Source organism: Stegodyphus dumicola, chromosome 7 (genome assembly GCF_044657685.1).
Source record: "Stegodyphus dumicola isolate Sdum_Otavi_A_Nest chromosome 7, ASM4465768v1".
Lineage (NCBI taxonomy): Eukaryota > Metazoa > Arthropoda > Arachnida > Araneae > Eresidae > Stegodyphus > Stegodyphus dumicola.
The window spans coordinates 178,934,897-178,962,844 of NC_140774.1; the positions used below are offsets into that span (position 1 = coordinate 178,934,897).

General features: G+C 35.5%; 1 protein-coding gene across 2 annotated transcripts in view; it reads left to right on the forward strand.

Moving 5' to 3' along the window:
- Positions 1–27,948, forward strand: part of LOC118203447 (uncharacterized) — a 121,507-nt gene that overhangs the window by 11,891 nt on the left and 81,668 nt on the right. The window contains exon 1 of one of the 2 annotated variants that reach the window (XM_035375725.2): positions 13,679–13,796. The exons of the other annotated variant lie outside the window; for it this stretch is intronic. Coding sequence (XP_035231616.2) covers positions 13,694–13,796 — 103 coding nt within the window. The 5' untranslated portion in view covers positions 13,679–13,693. Of the gene's footprint in view, positions 1–13,678; positions 13,797–27,948 lie in introns of those variants that run through there. 2 annotated transcript variants of the gene reach the window in all.

Here is a 27,948-nt window from a genome sequence, read left to right on the forward strand (position 1 = left end):
TGAATAGCTTGATTGGTGTCATCATGCTTTTTAAAAGAGCAAGGTGCAGAGCAATGTTGCCAGGTGTAATTTTGAAAATGTTGCCAGTCTGTGGTTTTATAAACACATTCCTTTTCTGTTGTGTAAATTCCTATGTGTGCCAAGACAGGGACATGGTCCGAGGAGAGGTCATCAATAACTTCAAGTAAAAGCAGTATGTTAGCGGAAGGAATAGAAATATCAAGGCTGTTCGGGTTATGTATGTGATTTATGGTTCTGAATGTGAAATCATGAGGGAGTTAAATATAGTAGGGTTGTTAAAAAGAAAGTTGATTACTTCACCATACCTGCTTGATTTTCTGCAGCCCCAGCTAGTGTGCTTTACATTGAAATCTGAACCAATAATGGTGGGGTGCAGATTATTTAGGAGATTGAGTAGATGCTGGTCCTAGATTATCAAATTGGGAATATTCTAGTATAATGTACTATAATACCCCCAATGCTCCTTTGATTTGGGATTTGAACTGTAACTCTTACTTCCTCAAAACCATGGCTGTTGTCTGATGCGTAAACACAAGAATCAATCGTAATCAAACGCAAGAATCACATAGATGAGGGCATCACCATCTCTGTGCCTCATACTGTCGCAGTGGTAGCATCTGTAGTTAGTGATTCTTAGTGAATGTTCGGTCATGGTGTGTGTTTCTATATGAGTTCAGTGTCAACATTATGATTGTGTAGGAAGTGTAATTCGCTGATTTTGTTTGTGATACGCGTTCCAATGTATTGTTACAGGTGTCATTCTATGTAGGTGTCAATTATTCATGTTGAATTTCACTGTTAGGCCTCGCTAATTTTGGCTTGCCAGCCAAATAATTAGAATTATGTAGGAATACAGTGAGTTCAGAAATGTTTTTCATGACCTTCTGTGCCTCGGTCATTGCTTTTTGAATTTTATGTGCAAAAATGTCACACTTTACAGCATTTGCACATGATTTATTAACAATAAATCTGTTTCCAGCCATCAGACTTTTAGTCAACTTAAGCAAACACAGTTCGCAAGAAAACAGACATTTGTGCAGAAGCCCTATCCTGGGTTAAGAGTTGACGATTTTTTAGCTTGGAATTTATCCAAGTATAGGTAAGTTGAACATACTCAATCGATGAAATCATATCAGTCATGGAATTTCATAATTGAAATCATCAAGTGTATCTTTTTTTGAACTGGGGATGCATTAATTTAAATTTTATGACTTTGAAGGTCTGTTGCCAATTAACTTTAATAATTTTGTTTCATATTTATATTTGACATATGTATTCATATAAACATAAAGAGTATGTATGTGAGGTACTTAAAAGAAAAGATGCCTTAACTGGCAGCAAAACTGTAGTGAATGTAATGATGCATATTGTTGCTTTTGTCAATGAATATGAGAATGATAATGCAAATATTAGTTTTCTAAAGGAATGTTATGAAACTGAAAGTCTATCTCATAAAAAAAGTAGTTCAAATAGCTTTCATTTCTGAATTATGCGAAAAGATTGTGAAATTCAGGCTAATTCAGGATTTTGAATGATTAAGCTAGCATTCACATCTTATGGAGTCGGATGATTTAAAGTCTTCTCTTGAGCATCAGAATGCAGGTTATATTGGGTATAACCTATATTTAATAAACAATCAGTATTCAACCTACTTAGTTTTTAAGCTTTTTAAAAAGACTCACTGATTTCTACTGTTTTGTTAGGCCTTACTGTTTTACTGGAAGCTCTGTTTAGAAAGATATGAGTACAAAATTCATGCAAGTAATTATTCTAATCAATGACTCTATGAATGTTTTGTCAGCCATACTCAGTTGATCGTATCATGCTCGCTGAGGATACGATCTTTTATTTATTTATTTTGGAGGACAAGATAATCCATTGTTCATGATCTAGAAGGCAGGTCCCAGATTTTGATAATTTTTTTAAATACTAGAAAAAAATACAGAATAGCCATTAACTCAGATCCTTGTTTATAAAAACAATGCATGGCTTATTGAGAATCATTTGGGGTTACATCAGATGAAAGTATAGATTGTTGTTGCATAATACTTACTCATGCACTAAATCATGCTGTTCAGTGGCAGCTTCATGGTAGATGGAATAATATGTGAGTACCCTTTTAGGAGGCAATGAAAAAAATTTTAATTTTCATTTTAGAATTTTTATTTTCAGGAAATCTGCATTTTTTTTTAATATGAGAATCATGCATGTATATTGCATTTAGAAACTTGTTTACTGCTTACTTCCTAACATTAAAAAAAAAAGAGGGGGTTATTTTTTAATCAGTTGGGTTATGAAAGATAAGTGAGGTTTAAAGGTTAATCTCTTTATTTTACTTTTATGTTTTAGATGTATGAAATTCAAACTTTTCTTGATTGTATAGACATTTACAGTCACCAATGAAATGAATCTTTTTTCTTAACCACTTAACTGTTTCATTTTCCTGCCATATTGTATTGTGACCAAAAATAAGCATATTTTTTACAAATATAATCGATTATATGAATTCAAATCACCAGTCAAAACTATTACAAGTACTGCATTTATTAAGATAATTTTTAATTACGCCGAAATTAAGGCATTTTTATTTAAAGTTGCTTTTTTCTGACAAAACTGCAGAACTGGAAAAAACACTTTACAGGAGATAAATGTGAAAGAAGTGAATTCGCTGTGAAATTAAATTGTGGCGGTGATGGAGGAGAATTTCTAGTATCCATTTCACAAAAGTTCCAGACCTGAATTAGATCATCTGAATTTTCTGTTTCCTCATCATCACTAGAGAATTTCGATAAAGAACTTTCAGACTACCAGAATCATTTGTAGAAAATTCAGATTCGCTATTTGATTCGATATCAATATTAGATTTTGTTATGAGTCATTTACTGTCATCCATTGTCCTTTTATTTCATGACAAAATTGGGAAGAGGTGCTATTCGCAAAGCCTAATGCACTGAACAAGTGCAAAAAGTTGTTGAGTATCTTGGCTTAATGAAAAACAGTAAAACTCATCTTTTGACCAGATTTTGCAATCCAGTCTCTCTTGAACTACTAGGTACATCTATTAGAAACACTGCAAAGTAAAGAATATGAAAAAGCTTGGAAAATCGGTGGATTGGTGTAGGAAAATACACTGCCCGAGTGGAGTATCGGCAAATAAAAAAAAAAAAAAAAAAGTCCCTTTTCGCAACACCCGAACAGTGTTCGAGCAAAACAGTTAAAACTTCGTTCCAATGAAGAGTGAATCATTAAAAAATCGTAGAATGCAAAAGGTAAATTTTGAGAAGAATTCTGGATTTGTGCATTTCAGTCTCAAAAATCACAATTTTGTCTTAGTTAATTTAAATTAACAAAAGTTTCTTGTATATATGCTATTTTTATTATTAACATGCGGAGTTACATTTATAGGGACAGTAAGGAAGAGATTCTTTGCTGGTCATTTAATCTACCATTGTTATGATAGTTGAATTTTTTGTATAGGATTTCAAAATAGTCAGTATTTTGAGATAAAGTCTGGGTCTGAATCCAAGGTTGAAAGCTCAGGACATTTATCCAAAATGATAATTGTGAACCCCGCTGTAAGGAACCTTTGGATAAAACAAACAAAACTTTTTTTGTTCCATACAGTTTCCTAAATACTTAACACGTTGACTGCCCAACACGAGATAACTCATATTAGCACTCTTCTTCAGGACAGCCAATACAAGTTATCTCATAGTTTCTTGACTTGCCACTTTTGTGTCGCTGCAAGTTACTTACTCACTTAGAACTTGTTTTAGCTGTACTGAAACGACAAGTCAAAGCATGTCTGTATGAATAAACTCATAGTGGGCTTCTGCGAAGAGCTTTGTCTAACAAAAGCCGACTACAAGACCTACAAAACCTGTAAACTTTTTAATGATTGTTACGAATCATAATTAGTATTTTTAATAATATAATATGATTAAATCGATTTGGCTTCTTGGACCGGAATCCGAAAAGTGCTGTGATGCTGTGACAGCGTGTTAATGTTATTTTATGTTGCTGTAGCAAACCTCCAAAGCTATGAAAGTCAGATATAACAAACTATAATTGAATGATATCTTCAATTGAAACATTTTTTTTGCATTTTTTATATTTGCTCCTGAATTTCTGGAAATTTTAATTAAAAAAAAATCTGAAAGGTTTCAGATTTTAAATTATGTCTAAAGGGGCCTTTTTTTTTTTTAACATTTTGTGAGTTACCTTTATTTATTAAATATTTAAATATCATGTTCTTGTCACTTAAACCATAAGATTTAGTTCAATATTAATGTCGCAAAATAATTTTAAAATGAGCATATCTTTAGAATTTCCAATACATAGTTCCGTGCTGTGGAGATAAAAAGGTTTTTTTTTTTTTTTTTTTTTTTTTTTTTTTTGCCCTGTAGAGTGTTGCCATTGCTCGCTTTTAAATTGTTGAGTTTGTTACTCAAAAATCTGTTAAAGTTTTACGAAATATGAAATCGATAATAAAACAAATTCCCAATTTGGTCTTCTACATGCCCATATTCATAGGAGGATTACGTCATTCAAAATTCGAGGGCTCTATGTACTTACTCGCTAAGTTACAGAGTTGTTTTATCACAATGCGAGAAATAGAATATTTTTCGCCAATTTTTTGGAGGGGGGGATTGTGAGCATTTTGGTTAGCATAAAATGAAGAGCCACTTTGAATATTAGCATATTTTTAGACATGCAAATAGAAGGTTTTAAACTGCTACTATCACTGAAGAATGATACTTTGCATGCATGAATGAAATTAGGAGTGATGCTTAGTGTTTCCATTTTGAGTATAATCAGAAACTGGAGGTGAAATAATGGTGTAAACTTTTGATTAATGACAGTATTTTAAACAAACAAGCAAACATAAAAGCATTATGTAGGGATTAAAAATAAAAAATAAAACTTGCAGAATGTAGTGAGGGGCTGTGATGTAAAGAAATAGGGGTATAAGTGGCCAATAAATATCCTATGGCGGAAAGGTTAATAAGAGTAAGCAGAAATAGAATAACGGTGAGGCATTCATTAACGAAGCAGTAACATAATTCTCAAAATTATGTACTAATTTCAATATTAATGAATTAAAAAGTAGCTTTAGAATGAAGCAGAATACATTTTTGCACTGGCATTTAATTTCCAAGAAATGTTCATGGTATTTTGAGAGATTAGTGATTCCTCTTCGTTCACGAAGATTCTAAAGCATTTTGTCAAGGCTTAGGGCGTAAATTAATATAAGTAAAGAAATAAATAAAGATAAAAGAAATAATTATCTAATATATTGTTTTCCAACGTTTTTGTTTTTTTAAAATAGAAATATTTTGTCAGATTGTCTCAATACGTGCAGCGTTTCTTAAACGCCATCCTATGCTTTCTTTTTACTTAATTGTAAACAAGTTTGTTGTTGTGTTATGCAATGTAGAGGTGTATTATGTAATGCAGAGGCGGCCAAGTGGCTGATCTTGAGTTCATGTTGCCAGCGGCAAGGTCAAAAAAAATTGTTGTTGTTATTGTTGACTGCAGATTCGAAATGCGTTTTATTTTTTTCTTTTGTTTTTGATTTGTGAGTTTTTGCGGGTAATGGCAGCATTATTTTTGCGGGTAATGGCAGCTTTACAATATTTACTGCGTCAATTTCGTCAATAGTTTAACTCACATATATGAATATATGTGTAAATTAGTGCAGGTGAGATGCAGTGAAGAGTTTTAGCAAGAGAATTGCATCCAGGTTTGAAAACATGTACATGTGTGTATGCAGTGTTTCTTAGTATGAAGTTAATGAAGTGGTTGCAAAGAAACTGGCTGTTGGCTCTTCAGAATTTAATGCCGCTCTTGATATTTGAACTTAAATATGAACGAGATAATTAAAACTGATCTTGGTGAACTTGTCCGCTTCACATCAGCACTAGCAGAATTCTTATAAACTTGTGTTACATTTCTACATGAGACATCGCACTATATGACGCCTGTTCACTGAGTTTTTAAGTGTTAAGAGCGTCAGCTTTACGTTTTTAGTCCAAAGGGATTCGAGTCCCGAAGGACTATTACTTTCGTTTTGTCATTTTGCGTCGGACTCCTATAAATGTCGATTCACTTTTCAAACTGTTGCCACAAAATGTTAGAGTTCTGCATTATATTTGAAGAAATTAAGTAATGAAAAATCTGCATAAATGTATGTCTATTTCTCGCATTGTGATAAAACAACGGTATCTAGAGCCATCCGATTTTGAATGACGTAAACCTACTACGAATATGGGCATCTGAAATCTGAAATTTGGGATTTGTTTTATTATCGATTTCATATTTTGTAAAACTTTAACGAATTTTTGAGTAACAAACTCAACGATTTAAAAGCGAACAATAGCAACGCTCTACGGGGGAAAAAAAACCTTTTTATCTCCAGCGCGTCGAACTGTGTATCGGAAATTCTAAAGATAGGCTCATTTTCAAATTATTTTGCAACATTGCTATTGAACTGAATTTCATGATTTAAGTGCAAAGAACACAATATTTAATAAATAAAGGTTGCGCACAAAACGTTGAAGTAATTTAAAATCTGAAACATTTCAGATTTTTTTTTTTTTTTTTTTTTAAATTTTTTTAGTTTTGTCATTTTCTGTGAAGAGGTCAGGATGAAAAACTGTTAACTGTGGACAAGGGCCGAAGGCTCTAAATAAGAAACCTTGTAAATTCTCTGTAAAGGCTGATAGAATTTTAATTTCGTATTTTCTATTGATTACGCTGTTGTTGTGACTTATCTCACTTTGTCTGATATTATTTGTAGAGTCATTAGGTTGTTCTTAAGCAAAAGATGTGAAAAACGAGCAATGCCTTTGCCGGAACTCGAACTTGGACCTCTCGAATGCTCGCCGGGTGTGCTACCGTTACACCACAAAGACATGTAGCAAGGAGGGAGAAAATGCCTTATATATTCCTCCTTTCAAAAGGCCAACTGAGGATTAGGAGACCCAGTCGCCAAATCTTGGTGGTGAAGAATCATCATCCACCACCTTTTTAGTTCTGGTGCCACTGTAGAGTCATTAAGTTATTTTGAAGCAGAAGACATGAAAAATGAGAAATGCTCTCGCCGAGACTCGAACTTGCACCTTTCGAATACGGCCAGTGTCTGATACCGTTACACCACGAAGGCATGCAGAAAGGAGGAATGAAATGCCTCAAATGAAGTTCACGAAATTTATCGTGGCTATGAGGCCATGCACCAGTCGTTTGTTTAAGCCTTGGGCACCAGGTGGCAGTACTAATTTGCTAGTTCCATCGCAATTTTGATGGGGTCTTCCTCAAAATTATCTTTCCCCGGAGACAGATCCAAGGATCTCGCATCTCTCTTTCCAATAACCTATCGATGGATGACTAAAGATGACCTGCTGTCGAAATAGCGCCCCACACCATCACACCAGGGGTTATGGTTGTATGCTTTTATAAAACAAAGGCTGATAGAGATTGCTGGTCCCGTCCTCTCCAATCACGAATACGGTGGTCATCTGCTTCACGAGTCAAGCAGGATTCATTGTTGAACACTATACGATGCCAGCTGATGGCAGCAATGGTAATCAGCTGCGACACCATTCCAGACGACTTCGCCGATGATATGGGGGTCAAAGACAAACGTCTTAAAGGCTTCTGTGAGCGTAACTCCACCTCAGACAAGCGCCGTAAGATGGTGGACGGTACCATGGGAGGTATAGAGTTGGCTGTAGTACGTTGAATAATCGAGAATGATACGTTGGGGCGGTTCGGGCCTGGTGAACAGTCATCCTATCTTGCCTCGCATTTGTGATCCTTGGCCTTCCAGAGCCTTCATTTCGTCGGCAGTGTCCTTGTAGCAAACATTGCTACCATCATCTTTGCACAGCAGTGTCTGTACGCTGCAGGTTGCGGCCTGTTGCTCGGTATGACCACCCAGCTTTACACAACCGTACAATGCGACCTCGTTCGAAAGTCGTTTAGTTGTCTGTAATGTCTTCGATATTGTCGTAATAGCATCTTTAGTTGCTTCTTTACGGAATTACAATGTCAGCAACAACAACAACTAAAAAAAAAAAAAAAAAAAAAAAAAAAAAGGATAAATTTTCCGCCTCTGTTACTTGTTTCATACTTTGCGAATTGCTCACTATAAATGCGCGCTATTATTGCAATTCCTGTTCATTTGCTTTAAAACTTTGATCATTTGCGTGTTCGATCAAGATGTTTTTGTATACCAAATTTCGTCATGATCGCAAAAGTCTTTCTTGGTGCTTAGATTTTTTCCAGAAGAGTGCATTTCCTATCACTGAAACATTAGAGTTTCATTCTTATTTCCAGTTTATGACAGTAAATAATTTTTTTTGAATTCATAGCTCTAACATACTGCTACGAAATATCCAGGCGCGGCTTCAGGGAAGGCAGGGTTTCCACATTTGGCGAGAAATCGCTCATTTGGCGACTAAATTCGCGATATGCCAAGGACGATTGGAGAACCTTCTGGAACGAATTCTTACCAGTTTAGCCGAGAATGTTCTCGAACACAAGCCGGAAGCTATATAAACCCTGCTGGTCCGCAGTCAGTGTGAGAGAGTGCCTCGCATAGAGTGCGAGAGAGTGTGCGCTTCGTCTAGAGTGCGAGATAGTTGGTGTCTCGTCGAGTTAGTCAGTCCGTGGGGACTCTGTCGACAGCGGAGCAGCGAGTGCCGAGTGGGTCGTCGAGGGCTTCGAAGAGTCTCTTAGTGTATCGTGGTTAGTGCATCGTCAAGAGAGTGCGTTAAGCTCCCAGAACGAGTGGACCGAAGAGTCGGGAGCTGTGCTCTGTGTGTCGTCGAGTGCATCGCGAGTTACAGCGTGGAGAGTCTCGAGAGTACGTGGAGTTCCGAGAATGGCCGAGCAGAGTCGGGAGCTGTACTATGGTGCTTTGCAGTGAAGCTGTCTCCACCGTGATAGCCTGATAACCTGAAGGCTGTGTCACTGATTGTGTCAGCGGGTTTAATGTAGTTCTTCGACGACTGTAACGTGATTTTGGAGCTGTCCTGATTAGTACTGGCTAAATAAAGTGTGTTTTGATACTTCATCAAGTGATGTCGTCATTATTCACTCCAAATCCTCACGAACCCCGTACGAATGTGAAGGAAGAAAATAACGTAACAACTGGTGTCAGAAAGGAAAACGCAACACTACTTTTAGAAACTTGCTAATTTGTTGTCTGAAGCTTTCGGAAGCCTTTGCGAAACTTTTGTTTTTTCTCGCAGGATTAAATTGTGCCATAAATCAACTAGACCAAAGCTGTTTTAAAGTTTTCACTTTCATTTGCATTCTCTTTTACCCTCTTTAAATAAACGTATGCTTTCTTGCTACAATTAATATGTTCTGCCGATTTTCTGGGACCCAGTTTGCAACTTTCATCTGGGATAGGCCATTTCGTTACACCTTTACGAAAAGCACATTTATTGCTTGGCATATTAATTATTGTAATTTCATTCTTCTTCCACTCGCGCATGGAGCTTTTGCAAACACCAAACATCCTTGCTGCAGCACGATTTCCATTTTCTTTCGTAAATTGAATGATTGCATTTGAAACAAGCACTGTGTTTGTTTTATTTGGCATTGCCATATTTACTACTAAACGAAAAAGTAGATCATTTGCGTTTCAACTAAAGCAAATGGGATTCACCAAGGCCTTCGATGTTCCCTTCAAAATCATGGCTTCAAAGAACTACAGAAAGAAAAAAACATCTCACTTCTAATTGCTCCTTTGCCAAAGGCGAAGCCATTAAGTGTTTGGAAAAGAACCCAAATACACTTGGATTACACCTAAGAAATACCGGCACTCCCAGGTGAGAGTGGAGAAGCCAATGTTGGCCATTGAGGAGCAACTTAAGAAGCGTTGATGTTCATCCTCCAGTGTCGGCTATCTCTTTCTCTATCTATCATTTATTTTCTATCCTGAATGCGGGCAGTGGAAACTTGGGTTGAGTGAACTGGGAAGAATGGCCATGTCGTCGGCGTAGCACGCTGTAATACAATTTGAGCTGTTATCAAACATAGGTATATCTATGGCAAAGATGAGGTAGAGCACTGGGCTAGGGTTCGAACCTTGCGGGACACCAACTTGTATAATTTTATCAGTCGAATAGTAATCACCGTACCTAATACAAAAAGCGCGATCATTAAGGAAGGTTTTGTTTGGCTTTTTTTAATTACGCCAAAGCACACAAGAGATCTCTACCTCTTCAAGGAAGGAATAAAGAATTAAGACATTTTTCCTGCAGAGATAGAGGATGATGAACTTATAAATTAGTTCGTCATGCCAGACGTGGTCAGAGGTTTTGGCCACGTCTAACATGAGAAAAGGAGTAGTTTCATATCTAAGCACTACTTGAATTTCACTATTCTGACCAATTGCATAGTTGTAGAAAGTGCCCTACGAAATTCGTACTTGTAATCGTAGAATAATTTCAGCGCCGAGTGAAAAAGTTTGTAAATAATCCTTTGGATTTTTTCCCAAGTGATTGATGGGACGGTAGTTTTCAACACAGGATGCATATTTTCCGGGCTTGGAGATGAAAAATACTGTTGTTTGCTTCCACGTCATCGAAAAATAACTTAAAAACAGATAAGCATTATAGATGACACATAATTTATTGGCGTAGTATTAAGACAGGTGCTTAATCATTTTGTTGGAAATGTTATCTTTATCAGAAGCTTTTCTGTTATGCAATCGGGAAGATGAAATTTGAATCGGAGGGAGTATCGTTCGTCTTAAATTGTTCCCCAAAGTGATTTATTTGCAAATACGTTGGCTTTCTCATTAGAATATTTGAATCCATTATTATCTTTAAGGAGCAAATTTCTGGTGCGATTTGAATTTAAATTTCGAGTAAAAGTCTAAAAGTGACCATCCTCAGAGTTAAGGCCTTCAGTTTTATCATTTCGTATATATCTATGGTGCTCGTTGACCAATCCTTTAATTTTCCTGCTGAGCTTCTTCACTTCTGATTTGATGGCAGAGTCACATGAGAAGTTGAGTATTTTTCTCAGCCGGTTGCATTCTTTGATCAGGTTTCGAATATTAATTGGGAGTTTAAGATAATAATGTTTACTTTTAACTTCACTAGTAGATTTTTCAAAAGCTGCCTTAATAATTTGGGTGAGATTTTAAATAGCTTGATCGGCGTCATTGTGCGTTTTTATAGAGAAATGCTCAGGGGGGATGTTGCCGGGTATAATTTTGAAAATGCTGCCAGTCCATGATTTTATAAACGCATTCCTTTTCTGGCTTGTAAATTCCAATGTGTGCCAAGACAGGGACATAATCTGAGGAGGGGTCATCAATAACTTATAAAAAACAGTATGTTAGCGGAAGGAATAGAAATGTCAAGGCTGTTCGAGTTCTGTGTGTGATTCATGGTCCTGAATGTGAAATCGTGAGGAGTTAAATATAGTAAGGTTGTTAAAAAGAAAGTTGATTACTTCACCATACCTGTTTGTTTTCCTGCAGCCCCAGCTAGTGTGCTTTACGTTCAAATCTCCAACAATAATGGTAGGCTGTCGATTGTTTAGGAGATTGAGTAGATGCTAGTCCTAGATTGTCAAATTGAGAGTATTATAGTATAATGTACTATAATACTTCCAATGCTCACGCGATTTGGGATTTGAACTGTAACTCTTACTTCCCCAAAACCGTGGCTGTTGTCTGATGCTTAAACGGAAAAATTAAAGCTCCTCCGCATAGATGAGGGCATCACCATCTCTATGCCTCATCCTGTCGCAGCGGTAGTATCTGTAGTTAGCGATGCTTAGTGGATGTACGGCCGCAGAGTGTGTTTCTATATGAGTGCAATGTCAACATTATGGTTGTGTAGGAAGTGTTGTAATTCGCCTATTTTGTTTGTGATTTTTACGCGTTGTAATTCATTATTGGTACAGGTGTCCATTCTATGTAGCTCGTGATTAACTTCAGTGTTAGGTCTCACTAATTTTGTCTCGCCGGCCAAATAACTAGAATTATGTAGGAATGCAATGAGGTTAGAAAGGTTTTTCATGACCTTGTGTGTCACGGTCACTGCTTTATGAATTTTATTGGCAGAGATGTCGGACTTTACAGCGCTTGCGTATGATTTATGAATAATGAGCCTGTCTCCAGCCATCGGGTATTTTAGGCGAACGCAGTTCGTAAAAACAGGTATCCACGCAGAAGTGCTGTCTCGGGTTAACAAGTTGATGATTTTCGAACTTGTGATTTGTCCGAGGTTTGGAAAGTAGAAGTTGAGTAGTACTCAGTCGTTGAGTTCGTAGCAGTCATAGCAGTCATAGCATTTCATAGTATAGTAGCTCCATTAAGAAGACGGTGTAAAGTGGTTGAACAAAAGTTTCAGGCTACATGCCTGCGCTGGTATCCAGTTGGGCGCGAACCTAGAGAATGTTTTGAACAAACAATGCTGAATAGCCTAGAAAAGAGCCAAGTGAATAAGGAGTGCAAGGAATATCCGGCAGTTAAGGGCTATGAATATATGGGGGTTGGGGGTACTCTTTTCACTGCCATACTAATCTGGAAGGAGGCCGAAATAAGTAGGAGAGGGGAAAAAGTAATAAGTGGTATTAAAAATAGGATTAGCTAAATATGATTTTGACTGAACAGCCGTAAGATTGCTCTAGGTCTCTTTCTAGTTCTGTTACTACGATAATCATAGCTCACAACTGTTATCGTGGGGTTTTGGCCTTTTGGGATTTTTGTAAAAATTCTTAGCAATTTTAGTCATTTGCTGGATACTGTACTCGCGATATAGCATCTTTGCGGATGAACCACTTGCAATTAGTGGCTTACCTGAAGACATAATTCTGAACTGTCTGAAGCTTTTCAATTGAGGTGGTATTAACATAATCCCAGACGGGGCAGGCATAAGTAATAATAGGTCGCAGCATGGCCTTATAAATGAGTATTTTATTTTCAGTATAGAGAACACTGTTCCGAGCAATTAAATGGAAAAGTTTAGCTTTATGTGCTCTGTATGCTTAATGGTGGGGGGACTGCCATATTAGCTGTTTATGAAGTGTAACGTTTAGGTACGGGACTTGCTTGATCCATGAAATAAGTGTGTTAAACATGAAAATTTCTTCATATTTATTAGTATAATTTTCTATGTAAACAGAATAGCATCTAGTTTATTGACGTTGATTTTAATTTTCCCAAAATAAGTAGCCAAGACTCCAGTATGATTTTGGAATTTTTTTTTTTTTTTTTTTTAACTAAGTTGCATTTTGTGTAAAAATTGCTGTATCGTTTTGGTGTGGTATGTCGTTCAAGTATATTTTATACAAAATTGGTTCATGGAGGGAATCCTGTGACGTGTTTGCAGGAAAATTTATCAGTGTATGAGAGATCAGTTTTTCTGTTTTGGTAGGGATAGATGTTAGTGCAGAATTGAGATTCGTAGTGATCATCGGGTTTTTGGTGATCAAACTTGCAAATGTCTGCAATTTATAGGACTCTGTTCTGCATATTTCTACTTACTGCGCATGTGCAGCGCCCTCTGTCGACGAAAATTGTAACTATTTTTCCCCTATACCAAAAAAAATTCTCCCTTTACGAGAATAACTTTTTCGCAAACCGCTTTCAGTTCTACTACATCCTTCAATTTGTTCGAATTTTTAAAATACTTACAGACCTATGGAACATCCGGTTCTTTTTATCTGCAAGTATATTTTGAATCGCCGCGTGCTGGCTGTCTCACGCAGAGTTAAGGAAGAAAACGGGACAAATAGGGGAGTGAGTAAGTGAAATACGGTGACTATTTCTTTATATATGAGATGTATGGTAATGATGTATGATGTATGGTACGTACGTCTTGTCTTTGAAATTTGATTCTAGAAAATTACTTATCATCTTTAAGCGTTCGAATAAAGAAATAAATCCTATTTCCACTATAAAAATTAAGTAATGAGATTTTGTATAGAAATCTGTACGAGTTTTTTTTTCCTTTTTAAATTTTATTTTTCTTATTCCACAATTTTAAGGTAAAGGTAGACACACACGTGCAGAACATAATTGCATGCAGACATGATGAGAACATTAATGATGAAGTATTCATGGTATCTGCAGGGAAGTGATTTAATGTCAACAGCAGGGAAATTTTCCTTATCGATCGATTTCACGTTCACGAATCGCCTACGCTCCTCGAGCGCCATTTTTATTTCTTTATTTGTCTGAGTCAAGTGAAAACACCGTCTTGGCTGATTTTGTTTACGTTTCACTCATCGTGACCTTGTCTCTGTATGCGGATGACGTGCATTTCCAGACATAGAAAACTAAAAGAATGCTTGGTACTCATTCTTGTTGACAGGTTTCGCCAGAAATGGAAAATGTCATTGAGCTTTTGATGAGCTATATTTCATAGTATTTCAGATGTGTGAAAGAAAGAGTTAATTCTGGCTTGCCTTCTATGGAATATGCTTTGCTGACATCCATTTATATATCACACAACTAAAATTATTATATTATAGATTAATATAATTAAAAATCAGTCCAAATGTATATTAGCCCAACAGATTCCGAACGGATAAGACCTCTAGCACTGATAGTTCGACACAAATTCAAATCCTGAAGAACAGGTTTGTTGTTTAGCCGTTTTCGTTGTTTTTCCGTTATGTAATATGAATACCTGCCTGTTCTGATATAGGCCTTCGTTAGCCTAATAGTTAGTTAGTTAATTAAACTAATTATGCCAAACCATGTGAAATAGCCTTCACATGGTATGGCATAATTAGTTTAATTACATCATATACATGTATAACATGTGTGTTTATTTCGGTAAATGAATCTTCAATTAATGATCGATCGGCTATTGAATCTTCGATTAATGAAGTATTTTACAACTAAGCCTTGAAGAACGCTAATTTAGACTGAATGAGTTCGTTTATTTGTAAATTTTTAGTGGTCACTTCCGATTACTAATTTTCTGATAATTCAAATATCTATGTTCTTAATCTTGATCAATAAAAGCGTATACATACGCGATGCTTGAAAAATAACGTAAGAATTTGTAACGTATGTTTAATAACAATTTAAACACAGGAGTTTAAATCAGTCATACTTTTCTTTTTTAAAACCTTGATCATTACATAGCCTACACACTTACATACACGACATTCTGTAATGCATTTACTTCCAGTTATGGGGTTACGCATGTAAAACAAATCTCAATAAGCTACAAGTGCTACGAAGCACAACATAGACAAGTAACATGTAGTAGATAGTTTATAAGAAATAGTGAAGTTTTGCAGATTGCTTCTGATGAAAAGGGACCTATACCTGCTTGCCTTACAAATCAATTGAGTTGTGGAGTAAATCTATGCCAAAGAAAAGGTTGTTACTTGCTAATTTTCGGTTACCCAATTTTTGTTTCCTTTCTCATGTACTAAATATGTTTGTATTTAGTTATTTCATTGTTCGAATAATATGAAACAATTTTCCGTTTGGAAAACTCTCCTCGAAGTATTTCTTCTCAGAAGCGGATAGCCTTCAATGCCTTATCTGTGTTCGTTGTTGTGACTTCTGCTTGATTCCATTTCATCTTAGACAGTTCGTTCCATGGTATGTTAAGTGTCTTTTCTTCTAAGACCTGCTATTCTATTCTAAAGAACTTCTCAAATGGCGGATTTTACATTCTTTTTTTTTTAATCCGCCCCCCCCCTTCGCAAATGGTGGGGCACTTGCCTGTTCGACCATGGCCACTCTTAAGGCAAGAAGTTGTGACCATTTTATTGTGGATGCGCTTAATAGGCTACTCTTAAGGCAAGAAGTGGTGGCCATTTTATTGTGGATGCTCTTAATAGGCTACTCTTAAGGCAAGAAGTGTTGGCCATTTTATTGTGAATGCGCTTATAGGCGGCCACCGTTGCCTCCTATGAAGGGACGGACAGTTACAATCATGCCTTCTCCGGGATTCGAACTCGCCCCTTTTGGTATCGCAGTCGGCTCCCCTAACCACTGTACCGTCTGGGGCGGCGGATTTTGCATTATACCTCGCTTGAACATGATAGCCGTAAACCTTCTTGTGTTTGCCGGCATTCGCCCCCAGTTAGGGTCTGTTGTCGAGTGGTTAAAAACCGCTGACTATTGGTAATTCGATCCGTGATCGAACCCAGACGAATTGGCTGCCTGCATAGTTGTAGTATTAATACCAGCTAGTTTTCATCGGAAAGACTACCACGAAGGCATCCCTTCGATAGCCGTATTCAAATAATCTAAGCTGGCAATTTTTGTCGACATTCAAGCTCCTGGCGGTCTGGAAAGTGCTAACAGTAACCACCTCCCCGATTGGACTGTGGAGTAGTTTAACAATCTGTTACATAACAGATGTAACTTACCGTGGTAAGTAGCAGAGACATTTACAGTATTAATTTCTACAATTTTTTCAGTTAAGTTTTTCAAGCGCTTCAACCGTGTTATAACAGACAAACTGTTTCTATGCTATTCTAAAGCGACTTAAGAGTCTGCCGCGTTTAAAGATGCATTTATTACTGCTGAGAATTGAGCAATAAGTATAAAAATTTTCATTAGTGCCGAAATCGTAATAAAATGAATGAAGAAAACATCAGGAAGCTATCTCGTGCGCAAGTAATTTGCATTGAACTGATAGGAGATCTCAAGACTTTACGTTGTCAGATGCGGTGATAAGAAGGTGTAATTCATCTAATTTCATCCACATGATTTATTGGGGTGGAGGGCAAAAGGGAGATTAGAAGCAAAACAGTTGTGATCAGATGGTTAAATCTGGGTCGTTTGACGCTGGAAACAATTTCAGAAGATCGAAGTCATTTTTGAGAGATCTAATCAAGCATATCCGGAGATTATTTGTATTCAGCCAGCGTAGTATTAGCATTTACAGTCAAATATCTCATAATAACATACATTGTACATCAATTTTGTCGACTTGCAGATTATATCTCGACATATGAAGATGGAAGTTTTTCGTTACAATCAGTCATCGTAAAATGTCTTGTTCTTTACATCTTGAGCGTGTCGCATAGAAGAGCTTGTTTGAAATTGTTAACTTGCATGTGCTTAGAACATGCCAAGAATGGATCAGTCAAATTCCATTCTTACAATACCATATTTTTCAATATCCCGCTTATCACATGTAATCGTGAAGGCTCGAAATTTGCTCATGCGTTTTATAAAGTTTTCCCGCTGTTTCCGTTTTTAATTAAGTAAATTTCCGGCTTCAAGTGCTCCCTCCTTCTCTCTCTTCTTTTTTTTTTTTTTCTAAATAAATAAATAAATAAAACTATTTTACTTCATACAATTTCGAGTTTTCATACTTAATTTAGTTAAAATTATTTCAGGATTCTGTTTCAGCTCTTCAAAAGGAAGTGATGCTTAAATAACAGAGACCACAGTACTTGCTGTGTCGCTTCTGATAATAACTTCCTATCATCTCAAGAAAAGAAGTCAAATAAGATTTCTGCTTTCGGTCCAGATTTTGGCTTTTCCTAATGGCCTTTGTGTTTCAGTAAGCAAGCTTAAGCTATGCTCGGAGAGCTGCTTTTTCTGGTAATATTCAAAAATTACTAAGTTGTCTGATAGGATTTTGTGCATAATTGCTGATGTCCATCTTGACACGAACAATTATATTGTTGTGAAGGCCTTTGAAGTATATGTACACAAATTACCTGCCTTGCAATTTGAATTTATTTGATTTTTTTACGACAATACTTTCTTTACTTCGTACAAGAAAGAAGATTAACGTTTCAGATGCAAACTGCAGTCTTATGCATCAGTTCGTTAATTTATTTATTTATTTTTAAGGTATCCAAATGTATGGGACACCTGAAATATTGAGCTTGTACTTATGCTTCCTGTTGTAAAGTAGAAAATTAGGCTAGGACAGTTTCATAAAACAAAGAAAAAAAAACTTAATTCTCTATATTATTTCCGAATGTAAATTCTAAATTAGTTTACCTTGTGTGATAATTGTGTTAGCTTGCTGATTCGTTAAATATTTGTTAGCTGATGGAAATTTGGAAAAACAGTGTAATTTTTTATTCATAAAGTATTAATGATCGCAGTGGTAGACATATATTTTATGTATGTAGTAATATTCTTCTGATAAAGCTTACCTTTATTATTACCTCTTTTTTATACAACTGTAAAAGGTGTATTTGTCGTAAAATTCTCAATAAAACTAATGTATATAGGAAACATCTGAAAGAATTATATCTAGATCAGTGATCTCAAACTGGCTGCAATTTTATGAGGCCCGCGAAGACATTTCAGTTATGTTGCAATCAAAGATTCAAGATGTTGGTTAATTGAAATTCGAGTTTATAATATTTTCATTTCCATTAAAAACGAACATGAATAACTCATAAAAATATGTAAATAAAGCTCATTAATTTACAGTGTGATATAAGATTTACGAATTTTCCACTAAGAATAATCGGTTTGTTTGAACAGCTTTTTTTTTTTCACAGTTGGAAACTGACAAAAAAAGAATCTGATTGACCAACGAGAATCTTATAAACCGTGATAAAGATAATTTCTAGTAATTTGTTTCTAAGAGGATACAAACTTTATCAAAATCAAAACACCATCAAGCTGTTGTAAGAACTAAAGAGGTTTATAATTATTTAAGTGTAAACATGTTGTTACGTTATGCGGGATATGGAGTGACTGATGACAACACTTGATGAAGAGCCAAAAACACAATTTATTCATCAGTATTACACAGTAGGCTCTTTGTTCCAAAGACACGCTATAGTCGTCGAAAACCTAAAACAGGCACGCTGAAACAATCGGCAACACAGACTTCAAGTTGTAACGGTGAAACAGCTTCACGGCAGAGCACAAATGTACAGCTCCCGACTCGGCCGATCTCTCTTGATGTAATCTCTGAACTCAAGACACTACTATTGAACTCAACAAACTCTGTGACTCCTCTATTCTGCGTACAGGCAGGGGTCTATACACCTTTTGACCTACTTTCGAGAACATTCTCGGAAAAACCGGTAAGAATTCTTTCTAGAGTGTTCTTGCCATGTCTGTGGCATATCACCAATTTTGTGGACAAATGGACGATTTCGCGCCAAATCTGGCAACTCTTCTTTCCCGTGCCTCTTTCTGGCAACCCTAAATCAGCTTTGCGGGGTAGCTATCCTACCGGTTACGTGGTCTGAGCGGACAGTGGCTACAGCGGACACGTGAAGGTAGCTGGGGGGCCCACCAGCGGCCGAGCGGTAAAAGTCGCTAAACACTGGTAGTTCGGTCCGAGGTTCGAATCCCGCGAACGGGCTGGCTACATGGGCGTTTTCGTGGTTTTTCCCATGTATAACGTATATACGAGCCAGTTTCCCTTAGAAAGTCCTACACGAAGGCATCCCTCACCTTAGGCAGATAGCCCTCGAGGCTTCGCCATAATCACACACACACGAAGGTAGCTGGGTGGGCAGAGCGGACATTCTTGCACCTATTGTGTTGCTTATCTTAATCAGTCACTATTGTCATCTACTGTGTAGTTTCGAGCTTTGCACCTGCTGTAGAGGTAAGCCGATAATTTTAAGAGAAAAGGGTTTTCTCATTTTCTCAGTAGATGTTTGATCTTTATGAAGTGTGTATCGTTTTATAGCCTCGAAGAAATCTGTGATGGAACCCGTAGCCATTTCAACAAAATTACTCTCTACAAAAAAAGGAAAAGAATGTTTAGTTGTAGATGATTACCCACACCGTTTACACCGAAAAAATAAATTAGGAATGAGTTGGGTATGTAAGACAGATCGTTGTAAAGGAAATGTAAAGACAAATTTTCAGTACGAAGTACTGAAGAAAACTGAACATTCCTGCGTGCCCAACATTGCTGAGATGGAAGTTCTAAACTTGAAGAAAAGAGTCCGAGCAGAAACATTAATTCCCGTTCCCCAGAGATTTCAGGAACTTTCAGAATTATATCAGGAAGGATATGATTTCGTTACTAAAATGCCGACATACCCCAGTGCCAAGAGTAATTCCAGTGCCTTGTAATTCGATAATCGAGTGCAAAAACAGAAAACTTCGATTAAATAATAATAATAATAATAAAGTTATCCCACTTGAAAGAGATTTTCCACTTACAATACTGTTTTAAATTATATTTGTGATTTTTAAAAATATTTATTTACTTATTTATCTGCCCCCTTTATGTGTTCTAAGATGGGAGAAAATGTGTCCGCTATAACCACGATGAGTTTCGAAGTGTCCGCTCTAGCCACGAAATCGGATGTGTCCTCTCTGACCACGTCCGCTGCAGCCACACCACCATCCTACCGCGGCTGGGCATTTCGTAACAATATGTATTTTTATTTCTCGGAAAAAAATTTAGTAAATAAGAGGAAGAGTCATTATTGGTTCTCAAGTTTTATGCCACGTGTAAAATTTTCTCTTAGAATAATTTATTTTTAATTTGTTTATTTTTAGTTTGAATTATTTAGTGACAGATTAAACATGTTACAATTATTGGAACGCAGTGCAGTCCAAGAATTTCATATTTATCTATCAATGTATTTAGATTACAAAATGTAACCAGCAAAAATGTCGTGGTGGTACCAAACTTTAGATTGCAGGTAGAAAATAAATATGAATTTCAGTTGTTTTCATTTATATTATTATTATTATTGTTTATTATGTTTTGATAAATGTTAAATGAGTGAAGTTTAAAATTTATTTAAAATATTTTTTATTTTGTTATTAAAACTTTCCATTATGGGTTGGGAGGGAATTCTGGCCTGTGAGTAGTTTTCAGGTCGTGTATACCGCCTGCGAGTTTGAGACCACTGGTCTGGATGTATTGAATGGTGATAAGGCTTCCGAGAAGCCTTAGTAAAAAATAAAACGCTCAGCGTTCGATTTTTAGCCCCACTCTACCATTTTGTCTCGGTTAATAATCCTTTTATGTTTTTGCTTTTTGTCTGCGTCTGCAGAAAGAATTAAAAAAACAAGCGAAAGAATACCGTCTGCCAATTGAAATTGAGCTGATTCTTCCAGTTTAATTTTTCCATTTTATTTGGCCTTCGCTTTCTTCCCCCCTTTTTTTCTTTTAAATATCTGTAGGGCACAATTTTTCCCCCCTTTTCTTACCATTGCTACTGGAACGGTTAGGTTTGACTTTAAAATCTTAAGATTAAATGACATTTAGAAGGAATTTTCTGTTTTGTTTTCATAGTTGTTTGTTCTGTTATTCCCGAGACGTTTTCGTATACATAAAAAATTTAATATGATGAAATATATGCAGTATCTTCACTGTTCATTTAACATTACAAAAGCAAAAAGTCTTAAAATGGGAAAATTATGTCCACTGTAATTGTTCATCGTGTCTTTTCTAGTTATAAGATTGGAAATTTTAGTGTTTTTTTTTTTTTTTTTTTTTTTTTTCTGTCTGTTGCTTAACATGGTTGACACGAAAGCGTAATAAAATATATGTAATATAAAAATGCATGTAAAATACTGTATTTCATACTATTGTTACGAATTTTATATATATGTAAATAGTTTTAGTAAAAGTAGATGTGAAATAGTAATATCTTTTGCATAATGCGACATGAAATGCTGAAAAAACAAAGGTCTGCTCAAAAAGTAAGGTCTATTAAAGGGCGAGTCTATTTAACATTATGATAAATGGCTCTTGTTTCACTAAATTGGCGAGATATCGCCAGGTTGGCGGTGATTTTGGTTGCAGTTTCGCTGGCGATGGTTTTGGTTGCATAATCAGTTGCAGATTATTCGTTGATGCCTTGTTGCTTCCACGACTGGATATTATCTGTTCTATTTTTTTTTACGTCGAATTTCTTCCAGAACTTGAATAATGCAGTCGGGTTATCGCTCATAGCATCTTGCATTACCTGTTAAAAGTCAGGGTTAGGTAATTGGCTTTAAAGAATGGCAAAGATATGAAGATCCATAGGTTTCAAAATATATGTGTTAAAAGTTAAAAACACAATTTTAACATTCTCATATTGAACTGTCTGTGACTTATTTGATAAAGGTGTACTAGCAGATATTTGGAATCAAGCATACAAATCGGAAAATAAAAGTTATCCATTTGTAACATTTATAAAGGACTGTATGTGAAATTCATCCCTTCCGTAAGTGGAAACAGGTTACAGTTTATATGCAAAGCTAATATGAAGGCATGCTAGTCAAAACCGTATTAAGGGAGGTATTCTTATACAGCCAATATTTAAGCAATTTAAAATCAGACTGAATTTCCGTTATGTAAGCTGTGTTTATGATTTAGTTTTATGTAAACAGGTCAAGATTTTTCTAATGTATTTAGGGTTTGAAGTGCGACTTAGAGATAGCAATATTTTCATTTCCGTTGACGAAACAATCTATACTGTGTGCAGATTCATGTACAAAGTTGTGATCGGAAACGTGGACTTCAGAAAACCACCGAAAATTTTCCTCCTGGCAGCTCTTATTGGGGGGGGGGCGGAGCTGACAGTTCCAGTATAATTGACTTTTTTTTGTCTGTGCTCTTAATTTGCTTTTGATATATTGGAATGAAACATCACAACATTCTGACTGATACAGTTACGTATTTGACAAAAGGTAGTGAGGCATTTAAAGTCTTGCTCCCCCAAATGTTACATCTGACATGCATGACATACGCTTTGCACAAGATTCTGAAAGACTGTGAATTGTTCTTCGACACTGACACATTAATTTCAGCTATATATATATATTTTAAAAGATCTTTCTTAAATCGCCTGCCGGAGATAAAGTCTTAAGAGAGACAGATATAGTCCGTTTCTAAGGAGTGGAGATCACTGTTAAGTGCAGTTTGTTATTATACCGAGCATTTTGACAAAGTCAAGAAGGTTGTTGAACTCTTTGATGAAGAGGATGCATTTTCCACTCGAAATATGTAGGAATTTTTCGGGCAGTCATCTGTAAAGAATGATTTTGCATTCATATTTTCATATTTCTCTCAGTTGCCAACTTCAGTAACTCTCCTGGAAGAACAGTATCTAGAGCTGATGAATTCCGTGAATGTGTTTGGTGGCATGTGGAAAAACATGTTCCGGTATTCCTAGTGAGAAAGCTTAGTTTTGAGGGAAAGTGTGAGCGTCTTGTTAGTAAAATTTCTGACGCGCAGACAATTAGAATAGTACTAAATAGTAATGTTACTAAATGAAGTAATACTTTCCCTTGACAAGTTCTATTATGAAGCTCCAAACAAGGGATATTAATTTTTGCAGATTTACCTTCTTCTTTATTAATTACTTCATTCAGATCAATGTCTTAATATCTAATTTTTGTTTTTATGTAGTTCATGTATTAATTTGCTTGGTAAAATTCATGTCTTCTAGCTGATGAATTGGATCTGCAATACTTTTAAACTTCAATAGATAGTAATAGTAGTAATAGTCGTAGTAGTAGAATAGAAATTTTACTAAAATAGTACAAGGTGAAAGAATGGTTGGTGTTACTATGAATTCCTCGATTTTAACATGCTTCAAATATGCTTCTGCCACATGCGTAGACGAAGAACGATAGCTTTCCCACTTTCAGTCACATCTTAACAGGCAATACGATATAATCTGTTTGTGGATTGCCGCCCAGCAGGTATAGTTTTTAGTGACCCTGACTACCGTAGAGATGGGCCCGAGTTTCAGTCCTGAAGGCATGGTCTCATCATAGGAGGCAACGATGGCCACATATTAGGCGCGTCCATAATGAAATGGCCACCACTTCTGGCCCTTGTACTGGCGCAAGGCTAATGGCTATTCAATAACGCAACCGGCCGTTAAAAAAAATCTGTGGAAAATGCTTGCGATATATAAATCAGAAGTGAAATCTGTGGACTGCTTTTTCATGTGGTAAAGACTGCTTTCTTAAGTGCCAGAATATATAATGCGTAATTCTGAATGGCTTTTTTCTTTTCTTTCTTTTTTTTTTTAATGTAGTTTTTTGTCCCGATACTCATTAGCTTATTTTCTTTGGAGTTTCATATTTATGAAAGATACTAGTTTTAGCTGTTACTTTTGCAATATATAATTTTCGTCCTCCCATGTTAATTTTTTTCTGTTTTTTATATCTTTAAGCAGCTTATAATCTAAAATTTATAACCTAAAGCTATCAAACGATGCTTATTGTGGATGAATGCATCTACTGTGCGTTTTTATTGAATTAGTGGTACTTAATTACACAAATTCATTTTCACCAAATATAAACTGTCCTTCTTAATTCTATTCTTTGGATTTATTTTGCAATTTTGCCTGCCTTTTCGATTCTCTATTTTACCAGTACTGCCTGTCTTCATTTATAACCAAGTAGTATTTTATTTAGTTATTTTCCATTTTGTTCTTTCCTAAGATTTCTATTGATTTACGAAGCCTTGCAGCTTTCGTGTGGATTGTCCGAGAAGACATCTTTTTGTTTGCCTTAGAGCTGAAGTCTTACGAATGAGACTAATGTAGAAAATGCATACAAAGAGTAATTTAAATTTATTTTCTTCGTCCTTTGTTATTCTGGACTCTTATTCTGAAAAATATCAATCAAGCACTGCTGTGTTAAATTTTTCTCCCTTCATTCAATTTCGTCTATTGAAGATGGATTTACTTTTAATAACAGACGGTTCTTCCTCAGACAGCTTCGTGTCTATTGTATTTTCTTAATATTTCCCCCGTCTTCCGGTCCGTAATATGTGACTGAAATGCAGTAGTTAGAGTTGAAGGTTTTTGCAGTATTTGTTGTGTTATAAGAGTGGAAACAAACAAACAAACAAACAAAAAAAAAACTATTAATTTTAGGCAAGCTGTATATTTGAATAACCAATGCTTATGGAGGGGGTTAGTCAAGATTATTATATAATATTGTGTATCTTGTATCATCTGTTCTAATCGTATCAGATGCAAAATGAGTCTGAGAGGTTGTTGGCCAGTGTGTGGAAAAACGGAGTGTAAAGTGGCTTTGAAAAGTTAATCCACACCCTTCTCACTCTGTCCACCTCTTCATTTTATGTGTACAGCCGCGGCTTTAACGTGTATGTTTTATTTACGCACATTAAATAATTTTATGGAGTTCGCTTCATAAAGATGATCGTGGATCATTATGCATTACGCCCCCTTTTTTAAAAGACGAAATCTTTTATAAAATACCTTGGTATCCCATATGGAGATCAGTTCCCAATATGGAAAAAGCAATTTTCGTAATATGTGGGGCATTGGGTTTGAGTTTCACGAATTAAGTTGATTTTAATTTACATCTTTCCTATTGCCTCATTTCGTCATGGACTCGCACATTCTAGAAATTATTCAGGTTTGAGTGGTAAGAAATTTAGTAGGAAGCACTTCCGCAGAGAACCCGGTAAATGTAAACATCGCCAACTTTGGCGATAGTAGTTCAAACCTGGTAACCCAGCAGATTTATCCTATTCGCTTGTTCGAAGTTTGCAACCATTCTTCTTTCGTTCATTTTGATGAATTATCACTGTCGTTGTTCGCATTTGCAGATTTATATTATTCTTCTCTTATTTATTATTATTTTTTCTGAATTTTTTAACAACGAATAGATAGAAATATTTTCGTAGATAGATGCCGGTTCTCGGTTCGGGATGAAAGGAAGAAAATACGGCGGGAGGGGTGAATGCTAATTTGTAACACGGCTGTTTACGTTGTGTTCTTAATTATTAACAGCTCTAAGAACCGTGAGGTTTCCAACATCTAAAATAATCTGTTTCCGTAGGCCGCAAAAATGTGCATGTGCATTTTAAATAATTAAGTAATGCTTTTATTTTTATTATTGGTTAATGTCATCTAAAATTATGAGAATAAACCAATTTTTATGGTGCAAAATTTTAACAAGGTAATATATTGTTAATGCTTTTCTAACAATAACATTTCAGAGGATGGCAGGTGTGACATAAATAGATGATTAAATTGAAATAAAAAATATTTTTATCTAAGATGAGAGAATAGTTTACCATAGTCATCAAAATCAGCAAACCACTGCTGGTGTAAGGAATATATTGTTTTCTGTGTTAAATGGAATTTAAGACAATTTTTTTTTCGTTTATCACGTTTAACCGGTTAATTTCAGTATATTAATACTAATTTATATTTTTTAAATGAATTTTTATTTCCGTTATAAATGATTATATATTGTCTTATGCTTAATATATTCTTTTCTCTGCTAACTTGAATTTAATACGAATTTATTTTTGTATATCACGTTTAACCGGTTAGTTTTACATCTACATGCTTATTATCTGTGAATTTTTGCTACCATATGCTTAATATATTGTTTTGTTTGCTAATTTGAATTTACATGCGCTAAAAATCACGTTTACAAAATATAACGTTTACAGGCTCGGCTCATCGTCGCTGAACCGCGAGCTTGGCGAGTAAAAATGCAATGGCGCCAATGGGTTCTTTCCCGAAGCGCCAACGGGTTCTCTGCGGATGAAAATCCATTTAGTATAAAAGAAGAGGAAAACTCGCAACCCCGTATGAGAATTTTTTTTTTTTTTTTTTTTTCTAATGACCGGGCCATTTATGCTACCCCTTAGCCACTGCCTCGCGTAAGATTGAAATCTCAAATCATGGTTGGTAAGCCCAGATTTTGAATAGCTGTTAGTAGTTGCTCTGTGAATTTTTTTTTTTTTTTTTTTCTTAGAAAGTAATCAGGTATTATATTTACAAGATATTTAAAGGTCAGTTTTATGTTCACCTCCAGGTCCTGGTGACTGGGAACTTTGTACTGTAAACCCTTCCTTACAACTGGTGTGGTAAACTATAAGAATAAGTTGAGCACATGTGTCTGTGTTGATTCAGAAGTAATTAAGATACTAAATGATAACTCATTTAGGCAGTTTCCATATATCACTTGGAATATATAAATTATACTTAAACTATTTAAGAATTAGATTTAGCCCCATATATGTGTTACTAGGTGTGGGCTGTGACACTGCTGTGCAAGTTGAATATTCATCATCAAACTAACAGTTTCATCCGAAACGTAGCATAAATGTCGCCGAAAGTATTGTGTATTTCAATCAGTATCAGTATTTTTTCATATGTTTTTAGTCCCTGAATTTATCTTGGTCTCTATGCAAAACCTGTAGTTTTTTAACGTTATTGTTCTTAGTTAACGATAAAATCGTTTAGGCTGTACAAATAAAGATCGGAAACATGAGAGCACCATATTGCCAGTTGACCGTGCATAAGATCTTCTATTTATCTTTTATATTTAAAAGTGCGTTTCTCAGTGCAGCGTCAGTTAATCATTTAAAATCTCATATTATCTTGTCTACCTAATAACATTTTGCAGTCTCGTAAATAAAGTAATGTCCAACAAATCGTAATAGGTAATAGCAAAATGTCTAACTCTACTTCTGTTGTCTATACATATTATCTGCATTCAAAATAAAATCAAATGGTGGCAATGTAGTTTCGTAGTTACATACGGATTGAATCTTTTATTGCTTTTTATATATTTTTTTTTTTTTTACGTGCATTTCCCCCCTCCCTTTCCAGGGAGAAGGTGTATGTACATGTTCAAATGGTTTACTTTCATATTATCAGTGTTTTGATTTTCAGTTTTTTTTTTCTGTTTATGTCATTTTACATTTAAAAACAAACATGAGAGCTTTTGAAATTGAAATTCTTACCGAGTTGAATTTTTATTTTATTTATCATTAATAAAAATTTAGAAATTAACAACAGCAGTTAGAATTTTTTTTTTTTTTTTTAAGAAATGAAGTGACATATTTTTATTTTTTTATAGATTTTATTTAAAAAATTTTTCAACTCTAAACTCTTATTGGAAGAGTTAGATTGTAATCTGAACCTTTTTAGATTGTGACTACTCCCCAGTTAGTGACACCCCCGAGTTGATTTAATCGTTTAAAGTCATTCGCTTACTGAACTTGATCTGTTCTTTTTACGACTCAC